The following is a 24643-nucleotide window of genomic DNA, read 5'->3' on the forward strand; positions in this document are numbered from 1 at the left end:
TTACTGTGGTGAGCACTGAGTAATGTACAGAACTGTTGAATCACTATATTGTACAACTGAAATTAATATAACATTGAATGTTAATTATACTGGAATTAACATTAGACTTTTTTTCCAAAAAAAAAAAAAAATACAAAAGCAAGCAGATAGTATACAAACAAATGAGTGTGTCTATGTTCCAATAAAACCTCTGTAGCGTCACTGAAATTTTGACTTCATGTAGTTTTCCAGGACCAATTTGGCTTATGGACCATAGTGTGCCAGTCCTGATCTAGAGTTTTAGTACTTGCTTCTTTTTTTCAAAAATTATCATCTTTAGAGGTGCCTCAATAGCTCAGTCAATTAAGCATCTGCCTTTGGCTCAGGTCATGATCCCGGGTTCCCGGGATCAAACCCACATCAGGCTCCCAGCTCTTCGGGGAGTCTGCTTCTCCCTCTGCCCCTCCCTCACACTTGTGCACTCTCTCTCTCAAATAAGTAAAATCTTTTTTAAAAAATATCATCTTTAGAAAATCAACACCTAACAAGTAATTTAATTTAATTTTATTTTAATTATATACTTTTCTCTTTTTTTTTGCTCATCATGTTCTCAAACCCTGCTTCTTCCTTTTGAGATCATTTTTCTTCTCACTGAAATATATGCTTTCATCTTCCTTTACTCAGATTAATAGCTAACATTTACAAGATGCTTATCTACATGCTAGGCACTGGTCTAAGTACATTACATAAATGAGTTTATTTAATCAATACAATATCCTATAAGGTAGATCCTATGAAATGTCTTATCCTATGAAAAGTCTTTATTTATTTCACCTTCACTCTTGAATAACAGTTTGGCTGGTAAAAGAATTCTAGGTTTGCTATTATTTTCCCACACTTTAAAAATAATTCTATGAAATGTCAATTTGGTTTTTGTCTCTTTTTAGGTAATCTGACTTGTCTCCAAAAGCTTCTGCAGTTTTTTCTTTTTTCCTCTATTAGTAGGTATGAATTTTTTTTTTTAATCTTGTTTGGTCTTCAAAGAAATCTTTCAAACTATGGACTCATATCTTTCTTTAGTTTTAGGAAATTCTCAGCCATTATCTTTTCTTTTTTTTTTTTTTTCTTCTTTTTTTATTTTTATTATTATTTTTTAGCCATTATCTTTTCTTGCATTGCTTCTCCACTGTTCTCTCTACTATCAGATCTTATAATCCTATCCCCCATGGCTCTTACCTTTTTTATCTTGTTCTACCTTTGCACATTACATTCTGGAATACTTGTTCATTTAATCTTTCATTTCACTAATTTGTTCTTCAGCTCTACTTAGTTTATTACTGAGTTCATTTTATTTCAAACTTCATAGTCATCCTTCCCAGGGATTGCAATTGGTTTTTTCATAGCTCCCCTTCTTGTTTTCATGCTCTACTCTCCTTGATCTCTTTGAGGATATAAAAAGTACTTCCTAAGTCCCTTTGAGATTGCTCCATGTGCTTGCTCTGTTTGCTTAGGAATTTATTCTCTGCTCCCCACACACACACCTTTTTTGAACTTTTTGTGGATCACTCCTGGTGTCTGTGTTCCTTAGATGCCTTGTGATTCTTGGGTTGAGATCATCCAAAGATTTCTCTCACAATCACCTTGGGTAGTAACACTCTGACCTGGCAAGAAGAACAGCTCTACAGCCTCATTCTCTAGAGCCCTGAGGATGACGAGTTAACAGACTGCCCATCTGGAACTACTCTACTCTTAAAGATCCTGGAATTCCTTGAACAAATGGCCCAAGCCTCCTTCCAAAATTTACAAGGACCATTTCCCAGAATTCAGACTCCCAAGGGCAGACTATATCCTGCTGTTTGTTTACCCTTAAACCCAAAGGGTAGCCAAGTGGCGGCTGTTTACAGGGATATGTACACAGAGACTAGAAAAATAGGGTGAGGTAATCACATGCGTACATGACAGACCCCTCATGATGTGGAACACAGCCAAAGAAAAAAGCAAGTCACAGGCAGCCTCTCCCCTGCTGCCCCATTCTACCAAAGAATCCCATAGAATCTAAGAATTTTCAATTTAAATTTGTCCTTTCAATTCATTATAAAGATATATTTGTGAAAAATACAGAACATATTTTACTTAACAGATATTAACTTGATTTATAATTTTTAAACATCTATACATATAGTTTATAGGACTCCATTTAGACTCTGAGGCAAGGCCTCACAAATGAAGGAGCAGGCCTGACTCACAGTGGTTTTTACTGATACTTCAACCTCTGTGCTCGCAGGCAATGAGCTTTAGTCCCACCTGTGGGTAGGAGAAAAGTCCTGCTTCCTCTAATTCAGGCAGGTAACTCAGATCTGGTTCCCTACCACTCACAATCCCTACTCATCATCATAGGTTCCCAGCTATTTCTTTATTTTAGGAAGAAATCTCCACTTCAAAACTATGGAAATTTTATTCCTTTTTTTAAAAGTGTCGTTATGTGTATATCAGTGTGTATACACACATACTCTCTCTCTCTCCTTCTCCTCTCAATAGCTCACATGGTTATCAGGAGAGACATCTGCAAATATTCAAGACAATTACCAACTCACACTAATATACCCATAACCAATATATGAATATATGTATATTCACATATATATACACTAATATACACATTAGTGTATTCAGAGCAGAAGGGAAAAGTTTCAGCATATTTTTAATCCGTCATCTAGTGAAATTAGAGCCAATGATTTCAAGTATGGATGGCAAGAATGCTTCATCTGAATTCATTAAGGTGAGCCAGGAAATGAGAATCAAACTAGAGTTCAGATATGTATATCTTCATTGCCTGTGATGCAGACTTGACCACAGCAAACCATCACAAATGGGAAACAAAAGTCATCTCATTTTAATAAAAGCCATTACATTGTACCAACTACCTCCAACACCTGGGAGGAGTTGGCGTCTCTGGTTCTCAGTTTCCCAGCTACAATCAAGTGAGTTCAAGAAGCTGTTATTTCTGAAAACCCCTTTTCTGATTAATTTTTCTAATTTCACATAATATAGGCCTCAGTCAGATTTTATTGCATTCTAAGAGTGAATTTCTGAGTCAGAACCATATTAGCATTTCCGAAATCATAGCAAAAGAAATCATCCAAATCATCCAATAGGGTATTTAAGAGAGATTTGATAAATTGCAAGATACTTTGGGCAAAGTAAGACAATATTGTTACATATGGTGTAATATACATTCAGTATTATACATTCAAAAAAGATTTATGTGTAAAAGAGTAAGAATTGCTCAATAAAAAGGAATTGATTCACTAGGAAAAACAGTGGAAGGAAGAAGGTGAGTTGTCACCAAATAACCACAAAATTAAGCTGAAATAGAACTTCAGCTTCAGGGATAAAGTACAATAACCCTCCTTTAAGTGAAAAGGGTACCTCTTTTTGAAAAAAAGTATCAGCAGAAGTATGAATCTAAGAAGTAGCTCAAAAAAAAAAAAATAAGAAGTAGCTCTGTTGAGCAAGACATTTTAAATAGCAACATTTATACCCCAGTTGCTTCTGAGCACATCATTTCCAGGAACTCAACAGTATGCAAGGTGACCAGGACAGACATCTGCAAATATCCAAGATAATTACCAACTCACCCCAAGTAAGAGTAGCCAGGGTCAAGAGCTCAGGGATTGAATCTTGACATACTACATATTCTGGAGAATATGGATCAGTTTGAACTTCAGCATCCCGATAATCAGTCTGGGTACCCACAGTATGCTTCGAAAGTACGGGTGGGTATTTAGCAGAAATAGGGAGAAAAGTATATGCCTGTGTCCTAAAAGGGAAAATGATTTTAAAAATTAAAACCCGATCCAGTCACTCAGAATACTACATAGTCAAGTAGAAATAAGTCCTTAGCTTTAATAAGCCCATTCCCCCTTTAAACATGCACAGATTCATGAATACAGTGTAACCAGGATTATGCCCAATTATCTTGAGAGAACTGCCTTATTAGTCTCACCTCTGCCAAAAACCCGAGGGGATACAGAAGCCCAGGTCTACTCACAAAAGCAGCTATTTATCTGTGTATCACTGGGCAGGACTGTAGTATAGAACCGTAAGAGGTAGATTCTAGGATGTCACAGAGTTACTTCTGAACCTGTTTAGAATTGCTACTTCCTGGTTTCTTTTTTCTCTGCCTTTAGGTACACAACCGATTTTAACTGTTTCCCTCTAGAAATTCAGGAGCAGAGAAAAGATTAGAGATGCTTTCTGGTTTTTTAAAAAGACAAGGCTCTTTCTAGATAGATGACTCAATAATTAATGCTAAGATAACTTGGTTAGCTATAGAAAAGTTACCTCATCCCTTGGACAAAAATTAATTCCAGATATTTTAAGGTATTTAATATAAAAATGAGACTACAAAAGTATTAATAGGAAACATAAGTAAATATACCCCCTTTGAGTGCAAGTCTTTTTCAGCATGGCTCAAAAGCCTCTCTGGCTACAAAAGAAAATGATCAGTAGAACTAAGGTTAAGTTGAAACTTTTATACCTCAAAGTATCATAAATTTAAAATATGAATGGCACACTTAGAAATAGGTTCTGCAACATATATGATAAGAGTTAAACAGTCTTTCTATACAAAAAGCCCTTGTAAATCAATGACAGTTAAATACTAACAGAAAAATGAGTAAAGAACAAGTCACAAAAATTAAAATTTCTAACATATGAAAAAATGACCATAACTAGTAACCAAAGAAAAGTAAAATAAAACATAAAGATTCTGTTTTATTACATCACATAAGCAAAGATTTAAAAGATTGAAAATACCCAGGATTGATGAAGTTGTGATGAAAACAGGCATTCACATAAACTGTTGATTGAAATACAAATAGATATAACCTAACAGGTAACTTAGCAATATATATCTGACCTTTAAAATACTTTTTTGCCCCAGCCACTGTACTCATAGGAATTTATTCTAGGAAATAATTGGACAAGTGTACAGAGATATATGCAAACACATTCATAAAGTCTAATGTGTAAGAGTAAAAACTTACAAAAAAATTTTAATGGCCCATTTAAAAAAAATGGTTGCACCTTAGGTTATTAGGCATCAACTTCGATTCATATTTTCATCTTTGGTTCTTTTTAATTCTGGCTATTTTTAAGTAAAAAAAATTAGATTAATTCACTTAAACCTATGTCTACTCTTAAACATAATTTATATAACAAGTATGATAGCACATATGCTTTAACGTTCTAGTGGTTATTTTTTCTTTTTTAAGATTATACTTTTAGATGTCCATTGACTGATGAATGGACAAAGATGTGGCGCATATATACAATGGAATATTATTCAGCCATCAAAAAGAATGACATCTTGCCATTTGCAATGATACAGATGGAACTAGAGTGTATTACACTAAGTGAAATAGGTCAGAGAAAGACAAATACCATATGATTTCACTCATATGTGGAATTTAAGAAATAAAACATAGGGGAACATAGGGGAAGGGAAGGAAAAATAAAACAGAGAGGGAAGTCATAAAAGACTCTTAACTAAAGGGAATAAACTGAAGGTTGCTGGAGGGGAGTTGGGTGAGGGGATGGGGTAACTGGGTGATAGGCATTAAGGAGAGCACTTGAGGGATCCCTGGGTGGCACAGCGGTTTAGCGCCTGCCTTTGGCCCAGGGCGCAATCCTGGAGACCCGGGATCGAATCCCACGTCGGGCTTCTGGTGCATGGAGCCTGCTTCTCCCTCTGCCTGTGTCTCTGCCTCTCTCTCTCTCTCTGTGTGTGTGTGTATGTGACTATCATAAATAAATAAAAAATTTTAAAAAAAGGAGGGCACTTGATGTAATGAGCACTGGGTGTTGTAAATTCTACCCTTGAAACTAATAATACACTAAATGTTAACTACTTAATTTTTTTTTAAATCTAAAAAATAAAACAAAGATTTTATTTTAAACAATCTCTATACTCAATGTGGGGCTTGAACTCACAACCCCAAAATCAAGAGTTGCATGCTCTACTAACTGAGCTAGCCAGGCAACCCAGCAGTGCTTTTTTCTTTTAAAGTTTGTTTCCCTCAATATCTTTTCCTCCTTTATCCACCTTTATCAGTACCCTCTATGTATATCCTAGATCTAGAATATATCCTTGAATTATCCCTGAACCTTGCTGTATTTTTATCCACATTTATTTTTCTACACACAAATATACAGAGTATTATTTTATTGTTGTGCCAACATGAATGCATTTTTGCATCTTGCTTTTTTAACTAAATCATACTTCACAGAAATCTTTCCAATCTATTCATGTGGCTCTTTTTCAAGAAAAGTTAAACTTAAATGATCATGACCAACAGAAAAACTACTTCAAAAAATATGGCCCATATAATGGAATTTATGCAGCTATTAACAGTAAAAATGTCGGGCAGCCCGGGTGGCTCAGCGGTTTAGCTCTGCCTTCGGCCCAGGGCGTGATCCTGGAGACCCGGGATCAAGTCCCGTGTCGGGCTCCCTGCATGGAGCCTGCTTCTCCCTCTGCCTGTGTCTCTCCCTCTCTCTCTCTCTCTCTCTGTATATTCTCGTGAATAAATAAATAAAATCTTTTAAAAAAATAATAAAAGTAAAAATGTAATCAGTATTTGTGAACATACAAAAATGTCCATGATTCAATGTAAAGTAGGAACAAAAGACACTGTAAAGCAGGATGTACAACAGAAGCTCATTTTTATATTTAAAAACTGGGTTTTGTGCACAGAAAAATGCCTAAATGGATATATAATAAATTAACAACAATTATTTCTGGATAGGACTACAGAATTTTTTTTCATGTTCATCGTTTTCTAAATTTTCTATTCTTTTAAACCTAGACATATAGTACTATTAAAACAATACTGCCATTTCCATGTAAAAGAATATGTTTTCCAGTTGGTAGAAGTATGTTAAATCACATCTTTAAAAACCTAAATACAATGGCAAAAAAAGAGATTAACATTTTAAAAAAAATAGTCAAAGGCAATGGGAGGTGTTTATAATAAGCAAAACAGGCATTCCCACCACTCGGCCAGAATTCTAAGGCTTTCTGCAGAGATTTGAAAAATGGTAACAAATGAAAGTATCAGCATCTTTAGTTTAGCATCCTTGGCTGTAGAGTATGTAGGTTCACTTTTACCTGAGAACCCTCTACAAGAACCATTTAAAAATGCTTGGAACTATATGTTGAAGAATTATACAAAGTTCCAGATTGCAACATGGGGATCCTTGGTATTTCACGAGGTTCTTTATTTCTTGTTCTGTTTACCTGGATTTTTGTTTCAATTTATACCTTTCATGAAAAAGTACAAAATTCCAAAGGATAAACCAGAAACATGGGAAAACCAGTGGAAATGTTTTAAAGTAGTTCTCTTTAATCACTTTTGTATCCAGCTTCCTTTGATCTGTGGACCTTATTATTTTACAGAGTATTTTAATATACTTTATGATTGGGAAAGAATGCCAAGATGGTATATGCTTTTGGCAAGATGCTTTGGCTGTGCAGTGATTGAGGATACCTGACACTATTTCCTGCATAGGCCCTTACATCACAAAAGAATATATAAATATATTCATAAAGTTCATCATGAGTTTCAGGATCCATTTGGAATGGAAGCTGAATAATATGCATATTCTTTGGAAACTCTGATTCTTGGAACTGGATTTTTCATAGGAATCATGCTTTTATGTGATCATGTCATCCTCCTTTGGGCATGGGTGACTATTCGTTTGATAGAAACTATTGATGTCCATAGTGGCTATGACATTCCTTTGAACCCTTTAAATCTGATCCCTCTCTCTGCTGGTTGTCGGCATCATGATTTCTACCACATGAACTTCATCAGAAACTATGCTTCCACATTTACATGGTGGGATAGAATTTTCAGAACAGACTCTCAATTTACTGTCTATCATGATGAAGAAGATTGAGAAAAAGACTCAATAAATATCTCATCTAAACCATCCTGAAAACCCACACCTTTCCTGAATTGAAGCAAATAGCTAACATTGCTTCTGCGGAGCAGAAATAAACATGTGTCTTGACTGCTAAGTGATACAAAGAACATTAACAACCTTTAATTATCTTCCTAGTGGGAACTTTTTCTACTTTACATAAAAGTTCTGTATGTGTAGAAATAAGTAAATATATAATGAAGTATGATTTTCATGAGGAAGTTGTAAAGGCCACATTGCTAACCTTACAGAAAGGTTTTAAGTAATGGAAGAAGTATCAATCTGTGTCTTTCCCCCAGTAACACCATAGGCCTGAAGTTAAAATTGGTCTTTAGGGCAGCCTCGGTGGCTAAGCGGTTTAGCGCCACCTTCGGCCCGGGGTTTAATCCTGGAGACCTAGGATCAAGTCCCATGTCAGGTTCCCTGCATGGAGCCTGCTTCTCCCTCTGCCTGTGTCTCTGCCTCTCTCTCTCTCTCTCTCTCTCTCTCTCTCTGTGTGTCTCTCATGAATAAATAAATAAAATCTTTTAAAAAATAAACAAAATAAAATAAAATAGGTCTTTAAAATCTTGCAAATATATGGTAGCCATTTCAGTATCTCTTATCAGGGTGTTGGCCTCATACTGAACTTTAAATATTTTCTAGAGGGATCCCTGGGTGGCGCAGCGGTTTGGCGCCTGCCTTTGGCCCAGGGCGCGATCCTGGAGACCCGGGATCGAATCCCACATCAGGCTCCCGGTGCATGGAGCCTGCTTCTCCCTCTGCCTGTGTCTCTGCCTCTCTCTCTCTCTCTCTCTCTCTGTGACTATCATAAATAAATAAAAATTTAAAAAAAAAAAAAATTTAAAAAAAAAAATAAAAAAAAATAAATATTTTCTAGAATTTGCTTAAACATCCAAGTATCATGGGTCAAACCATATCAATCGACAGTGAGAGTGAGGCTGCCAAATCAGAAACAGGCCGCCCCAAGAACTTCCACTCTTGTCCTGAGCTGACTGGTTTGGGGTGATTCTCCTTTGAGAAGTCCTTTTGGATTGCAATGTACTACTGGTATCTATAAATTAAGGCGTTTCTGAATTGTTGTAAATGGAATATTTTAGTCTAAAGGTTTTTGGGTTACTTGAATTTTTTTAAAAATTGAGATTTCTGCTATTTACCCTTTCATTTTTGTATATCAAGTTTTCATTATACTTAAAACTGTATCTTGAAACATTGTGAACTGACTTGCTGTATTTGCACTTTGAACTATTGAAATAAATGTGATTTTTTTTGGTCAAAAAAATATAATAAGCAAAACATATAGAGCTTAACTCTAAGAAAAATGCACTTCAAGTCAGCTAGAAAGAAGCACCTACTGAGAGGTTAAACTTGTAATGAAATACTACTTTAAATTGTTGTTAAGGGGATCCCTGTGTGGCGCAGCGGTTTGGAGCCTGCCTTTGGCCCCGGGGCGTGATCCTGGAGACCCGGGATCGAGTCCCACGTCAGGCTCCCGGTGCATGGAGCCTGCTTCTCCTTCTGCCTATGTCTCTGCCTGTGTGTGTGTGTGTGTGTGTGTGTGTGTGTGTGTGTGTGACTATCATGAATAAATAAAAATTAAAAATAAAATAAAATAAAATAAATTGTTGTTAATGCTGGGGTATCTGGGTGGCTCAGTGTTTGAGCATCTGTCTTTGGCTCAGGTCACGATCCCGGGGTCCTGGGATCGAGTCCTACATAGGGCTCCCTGCAGGGTGCCTGCTTCTCTCTCTGCCTATGTCTCTGCCTCTCTCTCTGTGTCTCTCATGAATAAATAAATAAAATCTTAAAAAATAATAAGTTGTTAATGCTGAATTCAAGTGGTATTAAGTGGAATTAAGTGGTATTTTTCAGCAGCTGCTATGGATTTCTAACCTATGTAGATAATTTAGGTATTTATAATTTATGTTTTCAGCACAAATTATTCTACTACCAAAATTCTAGTTGAGGAAATAACTTCAAATCAGCTTTATATCATCCCAGATCATATGACTATTACTATGTAACACTATTAATTTGAATCAAGAGAATAAACTGTTTTCCAAATTAAAAATTACATGCTTGAACTATCTGATCAAATATGCTAAGATTGTGATAAAGCCTAATGAATCCTCTGACTAAGCTTTCTGATGACTTAAGATCCTTCTAGGTGGGGATGCCTGGGTAGTTCAGTGGTTGAGCTCAGGGCATGATCCTAGTGTCCAGGAATCAAGTCTCAGATTGGGCTCCCTGTGGGGAGTCTGCTTCTCCCTCTGCCTGTGTGTCTGCCTCCCTCTCTCTCTGTGTGTGTCTTTCATGAATAAATAAATAAAATCTTAAAAAAAATATCCTTACAGGTAGGTCAGAGGAGAGGATACAAAGGGGAAATGATACTTTGACAGAAGTCCTATGGTAACTTAATACAGTTTCTTTTCTAACTTGTTATTTTTCTCCAAACTATTTCAGTTGGTTTTAGGGGAGAATAAATGGAGTAAGAAAGAACAATGATCTCTTTCCTACTCCTCCCCAACTTCAGTCAGGACTCAAAACCCAGAAAGACCCCATACCTGTTTCTTATGTGGCTTGAGCCCTGGATCCCATCCACACACTCACTTATTCTAGGTTTGGTGTGCTGACAGCACTTACCTCTGCTCCGTTCCCTCTCCCGGGCCCTTCCTCCTCCACTAGATGGAAAAGCATGCACTGTCTGCCATATCCACAGTCTTCTAGATTTTCCTCCCAGCCCCAACAAAACTAAACACAAAGAGGGGTTTCACAAAGTAGCAAATCCTATTCTGTAACTATGAACTCTAATGATTATTTGTATTTTTTTAAAGATTTGATGTTTTCAGAGTGGTTTTACATTCACAACAAAACTGAGAGGAACGTACAGAGATTTTCTATATATGTTTTGGCTCCACACATACATAGCCTGCTCCATTATCAATATCCTTACACCTACCACCCAGAGTGGTACATTTGTTACAGCTGAGGAATATACATTTACACATCATAATCACCCCATAGTGTATATTAGAGGTCACTCATTGTATTACATATTCTATGGTTTGGACAAATCCCTATGTATATGGTATACACATATAATAGCATGCATCCATCATACAGAGTATTTCCCCACGCAAAACTCCAGAGTTTTGCGTTTTCCAAAATGTCATAGAGTTGGAATCATACAGTACATATCCTTTCCCAATTGGTTTCTTTCTTTTAGGAATATGCATTTAAGATTCCTCCATGACCCCCTTCTCATGACTTCATAGCTCATTTCTTTTTAGTAATGAATAACATATTACAGTGTCTCAATATACCATAGTTTATTTATCCATCAACCTGCTGAAGGACATCTTGGTTGCCTCTAAGTCTTGACATTTATGAGTAAAGCTGCTATAAACATCTATGGGTTTACGCGCAGGTTTTGTATAAACATAAGTTTTCAACTCCTTCAGTAAACACCAAGGAGCACGATGGCTGGATCATATAGTAAGAGTATGTTTAGTTTTATAAGAAACAGCCAAACTGTCTTCTGAAGTGGCTGTATCATTTTGTATTTCCCACCAGCAATGAATGAGGGTTTCCAGGGCTCCACTTTTGGTGTTATCAGTGTCCCAGACGGTGGCCATTCTAGTAAATGCATAGTGACATCGTATTGTTTTTTCAATTTGCATTTCCCCAAGGACACATCATGTGAAGCATCTTTTCATAGGCTTATTCACCACCTGTATATCCATCCTCTTTGGTGAGGTGTCTGTTAAGGTCCCTGGCCTGTTTTAAAATCAGGTTATTCTTTTTCTTGTTGTGTTTGAACAGTTCACTACATAGTTTGAGTAATGTCCTTTCGCAGATATGTCTTTTGCAAATATTTTCTCTCAGTCTGTGGCTTGTCTTCTCATTTTATTGACATTGTCCTTCATATAGCAGAAGTTTTTCATTTTATTTATTTTTTCTTTAGGTTTTTACTTAAATTCCACTTAGTTAACATACAGTATAGTATTAGTTTCAGGAGTAGAATTTAGTTATTCATCACATACACATAACACCCAGTGCTCATCACAATAAGTGCCTTGCTTAATACTCATCACTCATTTAGCCCATCCCCCTGCCCACCTCCCCTCCAAAAACCTTCAGTTTGTTCTCTATAGTTAAGAGTCTGTTTTATGGTTTGCCTGTCTTTCCCCCCATGTTCATCTATTTTATTTTTTAAATTCCAGATGTCAATGAAACCAAATGGTATTTCTCTGACTTATTTTGCTTAGCATAATACACTCTAGTTCCATCCATGTCATTGCATATGGCAAGACGCCATTCTTTTTGATGGCTGAGTAATATTCCAGTGTGTGTGTGTGTGTGTGTGTGTGTGTGTACCACAACTTCTTTATCCATTCATCAGTCAATGAACATTTGTGCTCTTTCTATAATTTGGCTATTCTTGATAATACTTCTATAAATATCAGGTACATGTATTCTTTGAAATCAGTATTTTTGTGCCCTTTGGGTAAATAATAGTAGTGCAATTGCTGGATTATAGGGAATTTTCATCTTTACTTTTTGAGGAATCTTCATACTGTTTCCCAGAGTGGCTACACCAGTTTTCATTCCTACTAATAATGCATGAGGGTTCCTTTCCCTCACCAACATCTATTGTTCCCTGTGTGGTCAATTTTAGCAATTCTGACAGGTCTGAGGTGGTATCTCATCATGGTTTGACTTGTATTTCCCTGATGATGAGTGAGGTTGAGCATCTTTTCATGTCTATTAGCCATCTGGATATCTTCTTTGGAAAAAAAAATGTCTATTCACATCTTCTGCTCATTTATTAACTGGATTATTTGTTTTGGTTTTTTTTGAATTTGATAAGTTCTCTATAGATTTTGGATACTAACCCTTTATCAGATGTGTCATTTGCAAATATCCTCTCCCATTCCATAGGTTGTCTTTTAGTTTTCTTGATGGTTTCCTTTGCTGTGCAGAGCTTTTTTTCTTGATGAAGTCCCAATAGTTCATTTGGCTTTTGTTTCCCTTGCCTTTGGAGACATGTCTTATAAGAAGTTGTTACAGTTGCGCTCAAAGAGGCTGCTGCCTGTGTCATCCTCTAGGATTTTGATGATTTCCTGTCTTGTATTTAGGTCTTTCATCCATTTTGAATTTACTTTTGTGTATGGTGTAAGGAAGTGGTTCAGTTTCATTCTTTTGCACATTGCTGTCCAGTTTTTCCAACATCATTTGTCAGAGACTTTTTTCCATTGGATATTCTGTCCTGCTTTGTTGAAGATCAGTTAACCATATAGTTGTGGGTCCATTTCTGGCTTTTCTATTCTGTTCCATTGATCTATGTGTCTGTTTTTGTGCCAGTACCATCCTGTCTTGGTGACTACAGCTTTGTAATATAAATTGAATTGAATTCCAGGACTGTGATGCCTCCAGTTTTGCTTTTCAAGATTTCTTTGGCTACTCCGGGTCTTCTGTAGTTCCACACAAATTTTAGGATTGTTTGTTCTGTGAAAAATGCTAGTGGTATTTTGATAGGGATTGCACTGAATGTATTCATTGCTTTGGGTGGTATAGACATTTCAACAATATTTGCTCTCCCAATCCATGAGCACAGAATGTTTTTCCATTTCTTTCTGTCTTCTTAAATTTTTCATAAATGTTCTATAGTTTTCAGAGTACAGATTTTTACCTCTTTGGTTAGATTTATTCTTTGGTATCATTGTTTTGGTGCGATGGTAAATGGGATTGGTTCCTTGATTTCTCTTTCTGCTGTTTCATTATTGGTGTATAGAAATACAACAAATTTCTGTACATTGATTTTTTTTATCCTGTGACTTTACTAAATTTATATATCAGTTCTGGCAATTTCTTGGTGGAGTTTTTGAGTTTTCTACATATTGTCCATAAATAGTGAAAGTTTGACTTCTTCCTTACCCATTTGGATGTCTTTTCTTTTTGTTTTCTGATTGCTGAGGTAAGGACTTTCAGTACTACTTTAAATAGCAAAGATGAGAGTGACATCCCTGTCTTGTTCTCGATTGTAGAGGAAAAGTTCTGTTTCTCCCCACTGAGGATGATATTACCTGTGGGTCTTTTGTATCTGGCCTTTATGATATTGAGGTATGTCCCATCTATCCCTACTTTGTTGAGTGAGGGCTTTTATCATGAATGGATGCTGTACTTTGTCAAATACTTCTTCTGTATCTATTGAGAGGACCATATGGTTCTTTTCCTTATTTTTATTAATGCAGTTATCATGTTGATTGATTTGTGAATATTTAACCACCTTGCAGCCCAGGAATAAATCCCACTTGGTCATGGTGAATAACTCTTTAAAGTACTGTTTGGAGTGCCTGGGTGGTTCAGTAGGCTGAGCATCTGCTTTCAGCCCAGATCATGATCCTGGAGTCCTGGGATTGAGCCCCACACTAGGCTCCTGGCTCAGCAGGAAGGCTGCTTTTCCTCTGCCCCTCACCCCATTCATGCTTTCTCTCTGTCATTCTCTCTCTCAAATAAATAAATAAAATCTTTTTAAAAAATTAAAAAATACTGTTGGATTCAACTTGCATTATCTTGTTGAGAATTTTTGCATCCGTATTTATCAGGGATATAGGCCTGTAATGCTTTCTAGTGAGGCCTTTGGTTTTGGAACCAAGGTAATGCTGGCCTCATAGCATTAATTTAGAAGTTTTCTTTCCATTTCTATTTTTTGGAACAGCTTCAAAGAATAGGTATTAACTCTTCTTTAAATGTTTGATAGAATTCCCCTGGGAAGCCACCTGGCCCTAGACTTTTGTTTGTTAGGATATTTTTGATTACTGAATCAGTTTCTTTGCTAGTTGTGGTTCTGTTCAAATTCTCTATTTTTTCCTGCTGCTGTGTTGGTAGTTTAAATGTTTCTAGGAATTTATCCATTTTTTTTCCAGATTGCCCAATTTGTTGGCATATAATTTCTCAAAATATTTTTTTAAAGATTTTATTTATTTATTCACGATAGACATAGAGAGAGAGAGAGAGAGAGAGAGAGAGAGAGGCAGAGACACAGGCAGAGGGAGAAGCAGGCTCCATGCAGGGAGGCCGACACGGGACTCGATCCTGGGACTTCAGGATCATGCCCTGGGCCAAAGGCAGGCGCTAAACCACTGAGCCACCCAGGGATCCCCTCAAAATATTCTCTTATAATTATTTCTATTTCTGTGCTATTGGTTGTGATCTCTCCCTCTCATTTGTAATTGTATTTATTTAGGTCTTTATTCTTTTTTTTTTTTTTTTGATAAGTCCAGCTAGGGATTTATCACTTTTATTCTTTCAAAGAACCAGCTCCTGGTTTCATTGATCTGTCCTGTTTGGTTTTTTAAATTTCTGTATCATTTATTTTTGTTCTAATCTTTATTATTTCCCTTCTTCTGCTGGCTTTAGGCTTCATTTGTTCTTTTCCTACCCCTTTTAGGTGTAAGGTTAGGTTGTGTATTTGGGATTTTTCTTCTTCTTAAGGTAGGTCTTACTTGCTACATACTTCCCTCTTATAATTGCTTTTGCTGCATTCCAAAGGTTTTGGACCATTATGCTTTCATTTTCATGTTTCTGTGTATTTTTTATTTCTTCTTTAATTTCCTGGTTAACTCATTCGTTTTTTGGTAGGATGTTCTTTAAACTCCATGTATTTGTGGTCTTTCCAAATTTTTTCTTGTGGTTGACTTTGAGTTTCATGTTTTGGTCAGAAAATATGCATGGTATGATCTCAGTCTTTTTGAACTTGTTGAGACCTGATTTGTGACCTGGTATATGATATATTCTGGAGAATGTTCTATGTGTACCCAAAAAGAATGTGTATCCTGCTGCTTTAGAATGAAATGTTCTGACCATATATAAGTCCATCTGGTCCAGTGTGTCACTAAAATCCATTGTTTCCTTGTTGACTTTATGATTCCATGATCTGTCTATTGCTGTAAGTGTGGTATTAACGTCCCCTACTATTATTGTATTATTATCAGTGAATTCCTTTATGTTTGTTATTGTTTTATATATCTGGGTGCTCCCAAGTTAGGGGCATAAATATTTACAATTGTTAGCTCTTCTTGTTGGATAGACCCCTTTATTATGATACAGTGCCTTTCTTCAACTCTTGTTATAGTCTTTGATTTAAAATCTACTTTGGGGGATCCCTGGGTGGTGCAGCGGTTTAGCGCCTGCCTTTGGCCCAGGGTGCGATCCTGGAGACCCGGGATCGAGTCCCACGTCGGGCTCCCGGTGCATGGAGCCTGCTTCTCCCTCTGCCTGTGTCTCTGCCTCTCTCTATCTCTCTCTCTGTGTGACTCTCATAAAAAATAAATAAATAAATAAAAATAAAATCTACTTTGGTAGAAGTATGGCTACTCTGGCTTTCTTTTGATGTCCATTGGCAGGATAAGTGGTTCTCCATCCCTTCACTTTCAGTCTGTAGGTGCCTTAGGTCTAATGTGAGTCTCTGGCTGGCAGCATCTAGATGGGTCTTGTTTAGTTAATCCATTCTAATACTTTATGTCTTTTGATTGGAGCATTTAGTCTATTTACATTCAGAGTAATTACTAATAGATATGAATTCAGTGCCATTGTATTGCTTGTTTTATCCTTATTCCTTTTGAGTCTTCATTACTTTTGGTCTTTCTTTCCCACTCAAAGAGTCCCCTTTAAAATTTCTTGCAGGGTTGGTTTAATGGTGAAGAACTCATTTAGATTTTGTTTGCCCGGGAAACTATCTCTCCTTCTACTCTGAATGACAGTCTTGCTAGATAGAGTATTCTTGGCTGCATATTTTTCCATTCAGTACATTGAATATATCATGTGACTGTTCTGGCCTGCCAAGTTTCTGTGGAGAGATCTGCTGCTAACCTTACTTGTGTTCCTTTGTAAGTTAGGGATTTCTTTTCTCTTGATGCTTTTAGGATTTTTTCCTTATCTCTGTATTTTGCAAATTTTATTATGTTTTGCTGTTGGCATGTTTTTGTTGATTTTGATGGGAGTTCTCTGTGCCTCCTGGATTTGGATATTTGTTTCCTTCCCCAGGTTAGGAAAGTTTTCAGCTAAATTTCCTCAAATAAACCTTCTGCCTCCTTTTCCCCCTCTTCTTCTTCTGGGATTCCTATGAAAAGATTGTTATATGCTTTGTGGAGTCACTGAGTCCCCTAAGTCTGTATTCATGATCCAATATTTTTCTTTTCTTCTTCTTTTCAGCTTCATTATTTTCAGTAATTTTATCTTCTATATCACTTATTCATTTCTTTGTTTCTTCCATCTTTGTGGTCATTACATCCAGTGAGTTTCATCTCAGTTATAGCATTTTTTTATTTCAGCCTGACTAGTTTTTAGGTCTTTTATCCCGTGGTAAGGGGCTCGCTGCTGTCTTCTGTGCTTTTCTCAAGTCCAGCTAGTATCCTTATTATTGTTGTTTTAAATTCTGAATCAGGCATATTACTTATATCTGTTTCAGTGAGATCCCTGGCTATGACCTTTTCTTGTTCTCTTTTGGGATGAATTCCTCCATCTTGACATTTATCTAGGGCTCTGTCTTCTTCTGTGTGTTAGGAAAGCCTATTAGGTTTCCTGTTCCTGAGAGTAATGGCCTCATATGCTGTTCAGGGCCTGGCACTTCATGAAGCATCTCTGGTATATGCTGTGTGCACTCTGCTGCTGTGTTTTGGCTGCTCTTTCCCTCAGGTCAGTCCTCCACAGTTTCATCTCACCTCAACAGTGGGGACTGTTTGGACCTTGGGCAGAGTGTGGGGAGTTTTAACCAGGTGTGCTCTAGTCTGCTTGTTAAAAGAGACCTGATGCTTTGCAGCATTCTATGGTCAGTAAATTTGGTGTGTACAGGGGATTTACACTGGTCTTCTGGGGGAGGGGCCTGCTGCTCAGATTCTCAGGCACATTTGTTCTAGTAAAGAAACACCTGCGAAAGGAAAGAAAGAAAGGAAAGAAAAGGAAGAAAAGGAAGAAAGGGAAGAAAGAAAGAAAAGAAAAGAAAAGAAAAGAAAGAAAGAAAGAAAGAAAGAAAGAAAGAAAGAAAGAAAGAAAGAAAGAAAGAAAGAAAGAAAGAAAGAAAGAAAGAAAGAAAGAAAGAAAGAAAGAAAGAAAGAAACACCTGCATAGTACAGGGATGCAGGGCTTGGTGTAAGCAGTTTATGCTGAAACTATTGGCATATGCTGCTTACTGAAGTTAGTTTAGGTTGAGGAACAAGGGAGGAAAATGGCACCAGCCCTCTCCCTCATCCTAGAGAGGGGAGTTCGTGCCCACCACTGTCTGGGAAGCCCTCAGAGAAGAACAATCTCCCCTTAGACACCCCTGTGTCTGAGGTGTCCCTCAGATCCCTCCCTTCACCCTGTGTCCAGATGTCTGCCCACCCAGCAGTGCAGGGTACCTGTGTTTTATCCCAGGCAGGCTGGTTGAGTTTTAAATTTCCAAAACTTTAGGGACCTGATGTGGCTTGGACCTATGCCAGTCCTCTGGGGGAGGGTCTTGCCACACTGGGGCTGCTACAGGTTTGTCCCAGAAGTAGCATGAATGCACAAGAGTTTGGAGTAAAGCAAAACAAAAAGCCAGTGTCCAGGTTAGCCACCCTCAGCAGATGTCTGTGTCTAAGCTAAGGGGTGAGGGAGCATAATGGTGCCTGCCACCTCTTTTGACCCCCATTTGTCTCAGATGCACTCCAAGAAGGGCGAACCATCTCTCTCAGTGCTTCTCTCCCAGGGGATCCTCAGATCACACTATCTGCTCCCAGGCTCTCTGCCCTCCTTCTTCACAGGAGCACTGCAGCACCTACCAGGATCCACACCAGTGACAGCATGGAACTCTAAAACTTCAGCCTTGGAGTTCCATTGGCTGTTTAAAACACAATAATTAGCCTCTCTCATTTTCCCAGTCAATGGCTTTGGGAAATGTTCTCCTTGTGTGATCCCCTATGCAAAACCCCCCTTGCCTCTCTCCCATGATCAGGGCTCCATCCCCTCTGCAACACCCACCATCCCTCTCTCCCTCACATCACATCTCCACACCTCCTACCTTCCATAATGTGGCCTCTTCTCTCCCTCTGGTTGTTCACTCTATTCTGTCAGTACTCAGATTTCTTGGGTGTTCAGAACAACTTGATATTTATCTGTGTTCAAGGGATGAGGTAAGACTAGGGTCCTCCTACTACTCTGTCATCTTTGCTCAAAAAACCAGAAGCTTTTAATTTAAATAAAGTCCAGATCATCCATCATTTCTTAAAAGGATTGTACCTTTGGTATTATAGCTAAACAGTCATTGCCATACTCCAGGTCATCTTGGTTTTTTCCTATATTATCTTCTAAGAACTTGACAGTTTTGCATTGTACATTGAGATCTGTGATCCATTTTGAATTAATTTCTGTGAAAGGTATAAGGTCTGTGTCTGGATTTTTTTTTTGCACGTAGATGTCCTGTTATCCCAGCATCTTTTCAAGACTATCTTTGCTCCATTGTATTGTCTTTGTTCTTTTTGTTAAATAATTAGTTGATTATATTTAAGTAGGCTTACTTCTGGGCTCCCTATTCTGTTTCACTGATCTATTCTTTCCGCAATACTACTCTGTCTTGATTACTATAGCTTAATAGTAGGTCTTGAAGTCAGGTATTGTCAGTCCTTCAACTTTGTTCTTCTCCTTCAATATTGTGTTGGCTACTGTCAACACATATTACCTATTCATATAGGCTCCAGAACCAGTTTGTTGATATCCATAAACTAACTTGCAGGGACTTTGATTGAGATTACATTAAATCTATAGATCAAGTTGGAAAGACCTGACACCTTGACAATATTGAGTCTTTTCATTCAAGAACATGGAATATCTCTCCACTTATTTAGTTCTTTGATTTCTTTCATTGAAGTTTCATAGTTTTCCTCCTACAGATCTTGCATTTTATTGGATTTATACCTAAATATTTCATTTTTATGGTAATGTAAGTGGTATTGTATTTTTAATTTTAAATCCCATGTTTTCATTGCTGGTATATAGGAAAGCAACAGACTTTTTATACGTTAACCTTGTAGCCTATAGCCTTACTATAATCACTTACCGGTTCCAGTTTTTTTAGTCCTTTTCCCCGATTTTCTACATAGATGAACATAGCATCTGCTAACAAAGACATTTCTTCCTTCCCAATCCATATAAATTTTACTTCCTTTTCTTGTTTTATTACATTAGCTAGAATATCTGTGCTGTTGAAAAGGAGAGGTAAGAAGAGACATCTTTGCCTTGTTCCTGATCTTGTGGAAAAGCTTTGAGTTTCATTAACTATGCTGTAGGGTTTCTGTGCATGTTCTTTATCAAGTTGAGGAAGTTTCCTTCTATTCCTAGTTTACTCAATTTTTTTTTTTATCATGAATGGGTATTGGATATTGTCAAATACTTTTCTGCCTCTATTAATATGACTGTGTGATTTTTCTTGTTTAGCCTGTTAATATGATGGATTACACTAATTGATTTCCAAATGCTGAACAGCCTTGCATCAGCCTGGTTGTGGTGTATAACTCTTTTTATACACTGTTGGATTTCATTTGCTAATATTCTGTTGAGGATTTTTGTGCCTATGCTCACTGGCATACTGTTTTCTTTTAATGTCTTTGTCTGATTTTGGATTTAGAATAATGCTGGCCTCATAAAGTTAGAAAGTATTCCCTCTTCTTCTATTATCTAAAAGAGATTGTGGAGAATGGTATCATTTCTTCCTTAAGTGTTTGGAAGAATTCATCAGTAGACCCATCTGAGTCTGGTCCTTTATGTTTTGGTTATTAATTATTGATTCAATTTCCTTAATAGATAGAAGTCTGTTCACATTATCTGCTTCTTCTTGTGTGAGTTTTGACAGATTGTGTCTTTCAAGTAATTAGTCCTTTTAAAATCTTTTTTAAAAGATTTTATTTATTTATAAGAGAGAGCAGAGTAAGAAAAAGAGCACAAACAGGGAAGAAGGGTAAGAGGCAGAGGGAGAGGGAAAAGTAAATTCCCCCACTGAGCAGGGAACCTGATGATGCAGAGCTCAATCTCAGGACCCTGGGATCACAACCTGAGCTCAAGGCAGACACTTAACAGATGCAGCACCTCAGGTAATTTGACTTTTCATCAAGGTTATCAAATTTGCAGCATAGTTATTCATTGTATTCCATTATCTTTTTAATGTCAATAGAATCTATTCTTTTATTTCTGATATTAGTAAGTTGTGTCCTCTCTCTCTCTCTCTCTTTATTTTTTCAGTTATCCTGGCTAGAGGTATCAATTTTAGTAACCTTCTTGAAGAACCAGCTCTTGGTTTCACTGATTTTTTTTTCTATTGATTTCATTGATCAATTCCATTGATTTGTGCTCTAATTCTTATTTCCTTTCTTTTCCTGCTTTGGATTTAATCTGCTCTTCTTTTTCTAGTTTCCTAAGGTAAAAGCTTAGATGACTGGTTTTAGTTCTTCTTTTCTAATATATTAATTTAATGCTATAAATTTCCCTCTAAGCACTGCTTTCACTGCACCCTAAATTCTGATTAAATTGTATCATCATTTTCACAAGGTTCAAAATATTTTTTTTTACTTCTGTTGAGATTTCTTCTTTCTCTCTTGTGTTATTTGAAAATACATCACTTAATCTCTATATATTCAGGAATTCTCTGTTACCCTTCTGTTAATTAATTTCTAGTTTAGTTCCATTGTGCTCTGAGAGCAGACTGTTATACAACAAAATAATCCTAATTTGTCCATCTGTTTATCATTCCTGTCATTCATTTTACTTATATAAGCGCGCGCGCACGCGCGCACACACACACACACACACAAATGACCCTTAAGCAACATAGGTTTTAATTCCATGGATCCATCTATACATGGATTTTTTCATAAATACAGTACAGTACTGGGCACCTGGGTGGCTCAGTGGTTGAGCATCTGCCTTCAAGTCAGGGCATGATGCTGGGATCCTGGGATTGAGTCTCGCATCAGGATTGCCGCAGGGATCCTGAATACCCCTGTGTCTCTCCATCTCTCTGTATGTCTCTCATGAATAAATAACTAAATTTTTTTAAAGATTTTATTTATTTATTCATGAGAGATATACAGAGAGAGAGGCAGAGACACAGGCAGAGGGAGAAGCAGGCTCCATGCAGGGAACCTGACGTGGGACTCAATCCCAGGTCTCCAGATCACACCCTGGGCTGAAGGCGGCGCTAAACCACTGAGACACGTGGGCTGCCTAAATTTTTTTTTAAATACAGTACAGTTCTTTTTTTTTTTTTACATTTTTTTATTTTTTATAATAAATTTATTTTTTATTGGTGTTCAATTTACCAACATACAGAATAATACCCAATGCTCATCCCGTCAAGTGCCCCCATCAGTGCCCGTCACCCATTCACCCCCACCCCCCGCCCTCCTCCCTACAGTACAGTTCTGTAAATGTATTTTCTCTTTAAGATTTTGAAATCTTTTTCTCTAGCTCACTTTATTATAAAAATATAGTATATAATATATATAAAATACAAAATATGTATGTTAATGAACTGTTTATATTATTAGTAAGGGTAGGCTACAAGTTAAGTTTTAGGGAAGTCAAAAGTTATGCATGGATTTTCTAATATGCATGAGTCAGTGCCCCTAATCACCATATTTTCAAGGGTCAACTGTATGTGTAGCGATTGTATATGTTTCCAAATACATTGTTGCTATTATTTTGAACAAACTGTCAACTGTTATATAAAAAAATAAAAACTTTTGGGGCACCTAGTGGCTCAGTGGTGGATTGTCTGCCTTTGGTTCAGGTCGACATCCTGAAGTCCCGGGATCAAGTCCCACGATCAGGCTCCCAGCGAGGAGCCTGCCTCTCCCTCTGCCTCTCTCTCTATGTCTCTCGTGCATAAATAAATAAAATATTTTTAAAAATAAATAAATAAATAAATAAATAAATAAATAAATAAATAAATAAATAAATAAAATAAAATAAAATAAAAAATAAAACCTTTCATTTTACCTTCATTTATTCAATCTTTTCTTTACGCAGATCCAAGTTTCTGACCTTTATTATTTCCTTCTCTCTAACGCACTTCTCTTAACATTTCTAGCAAGGTAGATCTAATGGCAACAAATTCCTTCAATTTTTGTTTGTCTGAGAAAGTTTTTCTTTCTCCTTCACTTTTGAAGGTCATTTCATAGGATACAGAATTCTAGGTTGATTTTTTTTCTCTCAACACTTGAAATTTTCACTTCTTTCTCTTCTTGTTCACATGATTTCTGAGAAATCAGAAGTAATTCTCATCTTTGTTCCTCTATAGGTATTTTTGTCCTCTAGATTCTGTCAAAATTTTTTATCTTTGATTTTCTTTAGTTTGAATATGATATGCTTCAGTGTACTTCTTTATTTATCCTGCTTGGTGTTTTCTGGGCTGCCTAACTCTGTAGTTTGGTGTTTGACATTAATTTGGGGAAAATCCTGTCATTGTTTCAAATATGTCTTCTGTTCCTTTCTCTCTTCTGGTGTTTCCATTACACATTTATTATATTTTTGTTGTTGTCCAAAGTTCTTGGCTATTCTACTCCTTTTTTTTTTCAGTCTTTGTGTCTTTATTCTCTTTGCTTCCCAGTTGTATAGCTTTCTATGGTTATAACTTCTAGCTCCAAATTCTTTCCTAAGTGGTATCCTGCCTACTAATGAATGAACCCATCAAGGGTATTCTTCATTTCTGTCAGAGTTTTGATTTCCAGCATTCTTTTTTTAGTTAAAATTTCCTTTCCTCTGCTGACATTGTCTATCTGATCTTGCATGCTACTCACTTTACCCACTAGAGCCCCTTAGCATGTTAATCATAGTTGTTTTAAATTCCTGATCTGATAATTCCAACATACCTGCCATGTCTAGTTCTACAGCTTATGCTGTGTCTTTAAATTGTGTTTTTTGCCTTCTAGTATGCCTTTTGTTTTTTGACTGTGACACATAATGTACTGGGTAAAAAGAACTACTATAAATAGGCCTTTAGTAATGTGGTGGTAAGATGGGGAGGAGGGGGAAGATAAGTGTTCTATTGTCCCATGATAATGTTACAGTCTTTTGGTGAGCCTGTGCATAGGGACTGTGAACTTAAGTGTTTCTCAGTTTTTTTCTATCCCCTCTAGGTGGGGCAGGATTGCTAGAGGAGGCTAGAGTTGCATATTTTCCTTCCACCAGGTCAGTTAGGCTCTAATAATATCCATCAGGTTAGGCTCTGGTTAACTAGTTTCTCCTAACAGCTGACCTTGTTAAGAACAGAGTGCTCTGGCATATTTCAAAATGGTTCCTTTTCCATTCCCCCAATTCAAAGCACGAGGGTTTTTTTCCCCAATATTTACTGTGATAAGCTAGTTGAGCTCTCGGAGGTAAATCTCATCTCATAGAATTGTGGTAGCCCCAGTGACTAGGTCCCCCTAGAATTTTAATTCTCAGAGCCTCCAGCAATTAATAAATTATTGTTCAGGTTTTCCTACCTGGACTTGGTTTCTGGCGTGATTTCTGCTCATGAATCTCTGGGATTCTGGGAAGCCATGCCTCCTTGTATTAACCTGTCTGACTCTTGGGGATCCCTGGGTGGCTCAGCAGTTTGGTGCCTGCCTTTAGCCCAGAGCGTGATCTGGAGTCCGAGGATCGAGTCTCACATCAGGCTCCCTGC

The 24643-nt window shown here is 37.1% G+C and overlaps 1 protein-coding gene and 1 pseudogene across 9 annotated transcripts in view; one reads left to right on the plus strand and one right to left on the minus strand.

The window, feature by feature from the left end:
- Positions 1-24643, minus strand: part of CFAP91 (cilia and flagella associated protein 91) — a 110331-nt gene that overhangs the window by 58021 nt on the left and 27667 nt on the right. For all 9 annotated transcript variants that reach the window (XM_077883963.1, XM_077883964.1, XM_077883961.1 and 6 more), the window contains one exon: positions 3618-3799. In XM_077883963.1, the coding sequence (XP_077740089.1) occupies positions 3618-3799 (182 nt within the window). The remainder of the gene's footprint in view (positions 1-3617; positions 3800-24643) is intronic.
- Positions 7078-7957, plus strand: LOC144305077 (methylsterol monooxygenase 1 pseudogene; annotated as a pseudogene).

Source organism: Canis aureus, chromosome 35 (assembly GCF_053574225.1).
Source record: "Canis aureus isolate CA01 chromosome 35, VMU_Caureus_v.1.0, whole genome shotgun sequence".
Classification (NCBI taxonomy): domain Eukaryota; kingdom Metazoa; phylum Chordata; class Mammalia; order Carnivora; family Canidae; genus Canis; species Canis aureus.